General features: G+C 42.0%; 1 protein-coding gene across 1 annotated transcript; it reads right to left on the bottom strand.

The window, feature by feature from the left end:
* Window positions 1–165: 165 nt before the first annotated feature.
* On the bottom strand, window positions 166–4,694 carry LOC118401153 (kelch repeat and BTB domain-containing protein 13). The gene is made up of 9 exons (XM_035798426.2): window positions 4,310–4,694; window positions 3,685–3,937; window positions 3,312–3,500; window positions 2,973–3,157; window positions 2,466–2,817; window positions 2,223–2,368; window positions 1,770–1,924; window positions 1,451–1,608; window positions 166–1,357 (listed from the first exon to the last, which is right to left on the bottom strand). The coding sequence occupies exons 2-9, from the start codon at window positions 3,934–3,936 to the stop codon at window positions 1,175–1,177; spliced, it is 1,620 nt and encodes a 539-aa protein (XP_035654319.1). The 5' UTR covers window position 3,937; window positions 4,310–4,694; the 3' UTR covers window positions 166–1,174.
* Between the last annotated feature and the right edge of the window lie 4,765 nt (window positions 4,695–9,459).

Raw genomic sequence — 9,459 nt, 5'->3', positions numbered from 1 at the left:
AATTCTACCGATAATTTTGTCATAAAAACTGTTGCATTAAATAGCAAATGTGTCTACTCTGTACTTAGCATGTGCGCTCTACACAAGAGCTGGCAGATACTGTACAGTGCGGGTAGGCTGTGCACAATGTACGGGTAGGCTAGTGAGTCTACATGATGAGATTATTATGGATAAGAGACCGAATATCTTTATTTGTCAAATGGCAGTCAAGCATCAATCATCATGTCACACTCAACATTTATTGGAAAGGCGCATCAAACTCATCACCGCACACTTTTGTGAAATTCATCATAACTTATTTCATCTGCATCCTAATAAACTGCATGATTTCCAGAGTCTTAGTAGTAGGACCACACACCATATCATCACACGTGACTCCAGGTTAATATATATAATAATAATATATATGCCATTTAGCAGACGCTTTTATCCAAAGCGACTTACAGTCATGTGTGCATACATTCTACGTATGGGTGGTCCCGTACCTTCGATATTGTTATAATATATCAATACTTGCGCATGAAGTTGTTTCCACTGCAACGCCATAATGAATCTTACCAACACAAAAAGATCCCACCACGTCGAACGCTCAAATGATCTGTCGGCATTTATACAATTGTACCAAAACTTCCTGTTTCCACCACAGCTCTCGTGATTTTATTTATTTATATGGTATAACTTCACTCACATAAAAACTGGAAGGAAACGTGGTTACTGGGAAAAACTCCCTAGGAAGCCTTTAAAAGGAACCTGACTAAGAAGAAAATGAGATTGGGAGCCCATCCTCCTCCGGGTAAATATTTAAGAGTCGGCCAGATCGGTAGGATTGTCAAGCATCTGCTGGCGAGAGTACTGCACCTCTGAACAGTCTTGGCTGTAATTTGCAAACTGAACACAAGCCGGAGTACACCGTGCAAGCCCCCTACTGTACAGACCAACAATCGGTCTGGTGAGTTATCTCCTTTAGATTAGGCCTACTTAAGTTTTAAAAATTGTCATGTAAGGCAGAGTGAAAACAGGACAAGGCATATTGTTGCTGACACAGAATGGTGAAGTCCACATGTAGCAAAGACCCCCTTGATGATGAGTCTGCGTTTGTCCAGAAGCACTAACCCTGACCTGAACCCCAGAAACAGCAAGGCAAGTCAAATCAGACTAATTGATGAAAGTTGTTTTAGAAGGAAAGGTGAAGGAGGGCTTCATAGCGAATGCAGATGGGTAGAGGAGGGAGGACAGTGAGAGATAGGGAGTGGAGATCCAGCCTCACAGCAGCGTTGTGTTCTATACCTGGCATGTACACCTGGTCACCCAGCACTGTCCCCTGTCCAGCTAATGCTACCTTCTCAGCCCCTTTCACCTAGGACCAGAAACGGGAGGATTAGAGAGATAGGCCTATGGCATTTAAAGCAACTTAATCTCATTCAAGATAACGCTTAGGTGGTGGTCTCACCTGCCCCCACTTCCCAGACTCCACACAGAATGATGTCACCACATTCTCTGAGTTGTTTCCTCCAATCACAAACAGCCGGTCCGTGGCACCCAGGAAGTAGAGGCTGGGGAGGTCAGCGTTGGCTTTGGTTAGGGTAGGGAGCAGCTCAGACCATAAGTCTGGGAAAGACAGAGAAAACAGGAGTGTGCATGTCTGTCTGTGTGTGTTTGTATGTGTGTGATAGGGGCTCAAAGGCTGTTATTGATTAGACTACAGCCTGCAATTGACCAACACGTAAGGTTGCAAGGAACAACTCCACTCAAGATTGATACTGCTTTACCTTGCCTGGTGTCATACTGTAGAAGCAGCTTTTCTCCAGTCCTCTGGATGTTCCCCAGGACATAGAGACGGGAGCCCAGGCTGGTGGCCAGAGGGAGGTCATGGGACAGGGACATGGTGAACTGTAAGTCAGTCAAAGGCAGAGAGGAGACAAACCTGCAGCAGAGAACACACACAAACCTATAGGTTAGACTAAGAGGTACAGTAGTAGCTAGGGCTGTCAGAGTTAATCCGTCAACTCGAGTTACTTTGGACAAAATCAAGACATCGATATTTTTGTAATGCTTTTTGTATATATAAAAAAAAGATCTTCCAATTCTGAATTTGTGATTAATCGCGAGTAAATAATCACAGCAAATACTGTGATTAAGACGATGAAATGTTTTCATCGTTTGACAGCCATAGTAGCAACATAATAATACACAATAATATCCAGGTAGGAGCCGTATCCTACGTCCATGTGTTGTCCCTGGGGTGGTATCGCTCCACAGCAGTGTAGAGGGCTGTGCTAGAGTCAGGAGTCACCAAAGAGTCCAAGTACCAGCCTCCCACAGCATAGATACAGCCATCACATGACACCGCACTGAAATGCCTCCTGTGCTGTCGGGAAGACAACAGATACAGACACTTAATATACCTTTTATATAACAATGATTAACAATGATTGATTTTCATGAGGTGGATGTCTTTCCTGTACCTTGATGAGAGGGGCAGTGGAGACCCAGGTGTTGGTGAAGGGGTTGTACCTAAAGGAGGCCATTTTGAACTCCCAGCCCCTCTTAGCCCGCTGCCTGTAGCCACCGATGAGGTAGAGGTAGTTGAGTAGAACCACCGTGGTGAAGCACCATTTATCAGCCATGAAGGGGAGCTCTGTTAGTGGACGCCAGTCACCAGTGACCTCTGATCCATCTAGGGTGAAGAGGTGGCGGGCGGCTTCTGTTTCCAGGTCATTCCAGGAGGTCAGGTTCTCCTTCCTCACGCAGCAGAGCCGGAGATCACCCTGCCACCTTAGACGGGTCAGTTCAGCCCTGTCTTCAGCCGGCAAACACCTGGCCATGCATTCACAATATGAAGAATAATCCATTTTCAGTTGAAAGGAGAGTTCACTCCTTGCAGCTGAAGATTATTTGCTTGGTGTGGAACTTGAAACCCATGAAGTAGGCCGATTAAATGAGGTCAAGTATTGGGGAATGTCATGCTGTACCTGGTGAGGTGAGACAGCTCCAGAAGGTGTCTGCTGAGGTAGGAGAACACAGTCGTCTCCAGCTCAGTACAGCTGATGTCCCGGGCCAGAGCCAGGTAGGACAGGCAGGTGTCTGGGGTTAGAACAGCAGACAGGGCCAACAGGCACTGCGACACAAAGGCCTCAGCCAGCAGGTAGCTGCCCACCTCCAGAGTCAGACAGAGAAATTGAGTTATCATACATACAACATTTCAAACAATAAATTGCTGGTGCTCTGTGTGATGTGCCAGCCTGGGACAGATTAATTTCCATATGAGTGGAAAATAAGTATGATATATGGGGAATAAGACTTCCACCCACTTGGATGTGTTCTCCCAACTCCTCCGGGGGAACGCTGAAGTCATTCCGGAAGCAGAATTCTAGGAGGGAATGGAAGACTGAGGAGGGAATGTGGTCCAGGACAATCAGGCTCTCTGTGGTCTCTCTCATACTGGACTGGGACAGGGCTCTGAAGTACTCACTACAGTCAGTCAGTCGACCAAGGTTCACCTTATACACACAGATGAAAGAACAAAAAAACATAGATGGAATGTTATCTTTGTCATTATGTCAAGTTATGGAAAAATTATGCAGTATGTCTGATGAGACAAACTCCATTATGGAGAAGTGAGGTGTACCATTTCTAAAGGCAATGCAGGGATGATGTGATGACATACAGCAGCTGTTAACTTACGTAGAAGTCATGTGTGCTGGTCTGGACTGTAACCATTGTTCCACTTCCATGGTGATAGGTACGATACACCTCATTGGTTAGCCACTCCTTTGACAACCTGTCATACAGTCCTTCACCTGAGTTGCCTGGTGATGTCACCCAGGTGTGTGGCACTGAGAACGGCATTCTCCACACCCTCTCTAACGCATACTTCAACCACCCGCTGATCCACAGCACCACAACTTTCACATACGGTCTGAGATGACTTATCATACTGAGGAGAAAATATGATTTACTAATATTAAAGGGCGTTACCTCATCTATCTCACAAATCGATCTTATTTTCTGTCTCTCAAAACTGTGTTAGGTTCTAGCCAAATATATATCTGTGTCATTTTTTAAAGATTCATGTCATACATTTGACCAATTATGCTAATATTGTATAACTATTTGTCTTAGGAAGAAAAACAGGCATATGTTAGCCACTAACTGTGAGAAACCCAGATTTAAACTTAGATCCAAGAAACATTGAACAACCTCCTGCTATAGAGAACTCAAGGAGAAGGGCTTGCATTACACAACAACAATACAGAGCACGAAGGAAACACACTGAACACTGAACAGACACTCGAGGGTCCTAACACACATTTATCTCCCTGATCCATCGCAGCTCAGAGTCACATGTCTGATAAGATAACCGTCCAGCAGCAGCAGCAGCTGTAATACTCGCTGAATGCCACACACCAGTGGCCACACAAAAGAAGAAAGAAATGCAATTGGTCCACAGCAACTATGTTGCTTGGACCCCTAACAATGACATCCCAAACGTGCATAAATCCAAAATCCAGCTTCGATCCCCGTGTGAGAGTAGACAAGGTCAGTTATAAAGCCTCTTCTCCATAGACAGTCCAAGTAGGGCTTACATGGAACTGGGTGCAGAAAAACAGCTCTACAGGACTGATCTATTTTAGGCATCATGGGGGACTTGTGCCTAATTCCAAATGAACCCATAGCCCCTACCCCTAGGCACTCCCCATTCCCCTTCCTTCTATGCACTGAAAGGAAGAAATATAGATGTTAGTGATATAGTGAAACTCCCACCTAGTTAAGAGGTGCAGCTATTTCCATATTGAATATGTACCCAATCCTTACAGATTAGCATTAAGTATGCGAGTGTGAAATACGACTCCCCTAAATCTGCTAAGAATTGTACCATTAGGGGGAGCTCTGGTTCCTGAACATGTATTGTTTTTCTACAGTACACGTACAAGGTGAAAAGAACTGTTGCCATATCAATAAATTAATATCCATAATCAATCAGGTATCAAGCATGTTTATTAGCTGTTAATTTATCATATTTACACCACAGGAGGATTTTGGACAGGATTGAGATGTAATGTAAAATACTCAAAAATGAAGCTAGATGATAACGCACTGGCTTCTAAAGTAGGCAGTTTCATATTCTCTCAAATCTAACACCGGCCTATATCCACTGCATACATTCTAATTCTGATATTATAGGGTCATTTCATAGGGAAACCTTTACTATAACCGACATACCAAAACTGAGGGTACTGCACTTAGCAAACAAATGTACTAAATCATTCACAACATTAGAAATTATACTGAACAACATTTTGACGTGTTCAAATGACTGCCATTCCAATGAAAAAAATAACTTTTCTTTCAACCTGATCCCATTTTCATTATCTTTGGATCTGAATTTAAAAATCATGCAGATGATATTACACTTGGTTTAAATAATACTTTAGGCATACGCAAACAGTGTCCAAATGCACATTTTAATCAGACACAAAATCTGTTGTTCAAAGTCATGAACAGTTTTATTTAGCTATTGTGGTTCTTGGTATGAAATGGAAAATGACAAACATCTAAACGTTGGGCATAGTTGTCATGTCCTGACCTTAGTTCCTTTTGTATATTTCTATTTTAGGTTGGTCAGGGCGTGAGTTGGGGTGGGCATTCAATGTTTTTGTTCTATGTTTGATATTTCTGTGTGTTTGGCCTGGTATGGTTCCCAATCAGAGGCAGCTGTCAATCGTTGTCTCTGATTGAGAACCATACTTAGGTAGCCTGTTTTCCCACTCCTGTTTGTGGGTGGTTGTTTTCTGTTTAGTGTATGTCACCTTGCAGAACTGTTTCGTTTCTTCCATTCACTTCGTTATTTTGTTTTGTGTGTTCAGTTAATAAATTATCATGGACACTTACCACGCTGCGCATTGGTCCGATATTTCATACCCGTCGTCAGACGACGAAGAGATCCGTTACAATAGTCAAATTGTGACAGTTAGTTCTATACCATTTACTAGTAATGGAACAGCTTTAGAATGCAAGGTAAACATAGTCAGATTGTGACAGACAGTTCTATACCATTTACTAGTAATGGAACAGCTTTAGAATGCAAGGTAAACATAGTCAGATTGTGACAGACAGTTCTATACCATTTACTAGTAATGGAACAGCTTTAGAATGCAAGGTAAACATAGTCAGATTGTGACAGACAGTTCTATACCATTTACTAGTAATGGAACAGCTTTAGAATGCAAGGTAAACATAGTCAGATTGTGACAGACAGTTCTATACCATTTACTAGTAATGGAACAGCTTTAGAATGCAAGGTAAACATAGTCAGATTGCAATGACTTCATAAAAGCCAGACGGCTTTCAGCAACAACAAAAAAAGGATGACAATATTTAGCACATTCTGATACTGAAAGCTGTACAGTATATAACTGAGATTATTATTTTCAAAAGCTGCTCTCTGAGATATGTTGTGCAATTAGCTTCCATTGTCTATAACCAAAAACATGTTTTTGAATCATTTAGTTTCACTCCTTTATACATTTGCTCATTTGTCATGCAAACATAAAATGTGCAAAATCATCCTGATTGTTGTGAAGAGGTAGAATGACTCTAGAGACTCTTAAAACAGACTGGCTATATAGTTTAACTAGAGAGAATGCTGAAACAGGTAGGCCATACATTGAGTTTTAGGCCCCATTCAAACAGACCCTATCATAGAGAAAGGTCAAAAACAACATCCTGTTTAAGGACATATTTTACTTACTATGCAATTGAGCATTTGCTTTTTTCCCACAGCTTTAACACTTTCACTGATAGATGACGATGATCATAAATGTTAACATACAATCTTGCCCGGCAACAAAGTTGTTGTGTTCCTCCGGCCACTTAGTTACTATTTCTAAATGAATAGGACCATCAATCTGTGTTCCATACTGTACTACAAAGCAACAGATAACTACAGTATGAATGGAGTTCTGAGCTGCAGCTTGATTCTCTGCCATTCTATGTATTATGTCCATGCCAGCACCCAACACCATGCACAGAGCACCCAACACCATGCACAGAGCACCCAACACCATGCACAGAGCACCCAACACCATGCACAGAGCACCCAACACCATGCACAGAGCACCCAACACCATGCACAGAGCACCCAACACCATGCACAGAGCACCCAACACCATGCACAGAGCACCCAACACCATGCACAGAGCACCCAACACCATGCACAGAGCACCCAACACCATGCACAGAGCACCCAACACCATGCACAGAGCACCCAACACCATGCACAGAGCACCCAACACCATGCACAGAGCACCCAACACCATGCACAGAGCACCCAACACCATGCACAGAGCACCCAACACCATGCACAGAGCACCCAACACCATGCACAGAGCACCCAACACCATGCACAGAGCACCCAACACCATGCACAGAGCACACATTTACCAAACAAGAACACACATTTAACAAACAAGTCAAGAACAAAACATGCAACACAAAATGTGCATATTTTGACCCTGAAGTCAAATGTGTACTGAAGTCCAACAATAATAATTTGAATTACGAGGTGGGGTAAAATAAAAAGAAGGTCAATTGAATGACTGTAAAAGAATGCACATGAATACAGAACAATCTGACTACAGGTTTTGAAAATAAATGTATGGAACCAGTAGATAACTAATGTAAACAAACAACGTACATTTTTGCTGTGCTTTTTCACTGAATTTCGTAATTCATAGTAGGGGTTGATGAGTGCATTTAGTTGGATTGCAGATAAGTCCCTGCTTCACCGTTACTTGTTACAGGCAGTGCAAAGTATTGGATGCTACTAAGCAAAGATACTATATGGATGGTATAGTGGTATATTATAAATATAAAAGTTCAAACGATGGATTATCTTGTAAAAATCCACCTCAGACTCTTAGTGGGTGTTTTCCCCCCTTATATGGCTTGGTTTCACCACTTAATACATATCTGCCTTGTTAACCATGTTTCTGCTACGTTATCATTTCACTCAACTCCCTTTATACATACTTTGAGTAAATTAACCAAACTAAAAAGGTAAAAAGTAGCTTTTTCTGCCGAAGTAAGCATCAAATCGAGACTGGGCATAGTCCTGAAATGACAATGTAAATATTGATGTGTTTTGGAAGCACATGCCACTGTTTATCCAGGTCATAGAACCACTCACTTAGCAACAGAAAGAGAAGTGGAGAGGCCATAGAACACCTATACCTGCAATGTCGTGAATTACATTAATTGATGTTACAATACGCTGAGGCACTACTTTGCAAAAGGTGAGTTTTACACCTTATTATGTAAAGCGCTATGAGCACCTAGGTGGAAAAGCGCAGTATAAATCCAATCAGTTATGACAATCATATAATGAAAAGTAGTTTATATTACTTTTGAATTCCGAAAATCAATCTTCGATTTAGGAGTGAGCTTTCTCTTTTGGGCTAATTTGTGGTATATGTTTTTGTCTTACCGATTTGCTTCGAGGAACATCTCCAGCTCTTTGCGAGCTTGGTCCTCGTGCATAGTGCTCTCTGAATATCCACCCATCTCCAGCAGGTAGTTAAGAAAGAAATGCAGCTGAAGAGAAAAACACACTCGCTCAGAGATGAGGGACACCAAATAGATTTAATCTATACATGGATTTCCCTGGCTTGTATCAATAACCTGAAAATAATGCATTTGCAATTGTGTCATTGTATTAGACGTTTGACTTCATGAGTTCTGGAAATGTGCATGCATAGTTTGTTTCCACTGGATGGCGATGTGGTCAGAAAAACAGTTCCATACAACTGGACAGACTGGACAGACATAATGTACATCACACAATTAGGAAATAAAAGATATACACTGGTAGTGAACCCACAGAGTTTCTAAACCCATAGGCGCAACATTGCGAGACTTCCGGGAACACTTGTGAAACAGACCAAGCAGACCAGGCTGGGGTTTGAGAAGTCATTGGGCTCTTTTGAGTGGTAAGGCTAAGAAGATTTATGAAAGTTTTTCTTTATAATGTCGAAATAAACATGTCTCCTACCCACATATCACACACTCACATACTGGAATCATGTGTGTGTACATTGTAAATCAATTGAGAGAGAGAGAGACTCATATCACATTCATTTGTAAAATCCACTGTATACATGAATCACGGCAAAGTTTTTTTCCTTTTTCAGTCATGTCTTTGGTCACATTCGCGTGGGTCAAACATAAACACCCTAGGGATTGGTTGATAATAAAGCCTCCCACAATGCAGACGATGGCTGTAAGGTGAAGTTGATGAAGAGCGACTGCAGAAACTTGCAGTGGACTGCAGTCAAAACTTAATAACCCTCGATCACATGATTTATGTAAAGTTTATGCAGTCTACATGTAGGCGCAAGTCTGACAATTTTTATCCCCATAATGCAACACTCTGTTACCAGGTTGACTCCCTCAGGCAGTAGT

This window comes from Oncorhynchus keta, chromosome 22 (assembly GCF_023373465.1).
Source record: "Oncorhynchus keta strain PuntledgeMale-10-30-2019 chromosome 22, Oket_V2, whole genome shotgun sequence".
NCBI classification, from domain to species: domain Eukaryota; kingdom Metazoa; phylum Chordata; class Actinopteri; order Salmoniformes; family Salmonidae; genus Oncorhynchus; species Oncorhynchus keta.
Note: the sequence above shows the minus strand (reverse complement) of the source record. Positions and strands in the feature narration are given on the sequence as shown.

Excerpts from the sequence above, each read along its gene's own strand:
- LOC118401153 (XM_035798426.2), bottom strand. The coding sequence starts at position 3,936 with ATGATAAGTCATCTCAGACCGTATGTGAAAGTTGTGGTGCTGTGGATC. Across the intron at positions 1,925-2,222 it reads CCCAGGGACAACACATGGAC|GTTTGTCTCCTCTCTGCCTT; the intron begins GTAGGATACGGC and ends TCTCTGCTGCAG. Across the intron at positions 1,609-1,769 it reads ACAGTATGACACCAGGCAAG|ACTTATGGTCTGAGCTGCTC; the intron begins GTAAAGCAGTAT and ends TGTCTTTCCCAG.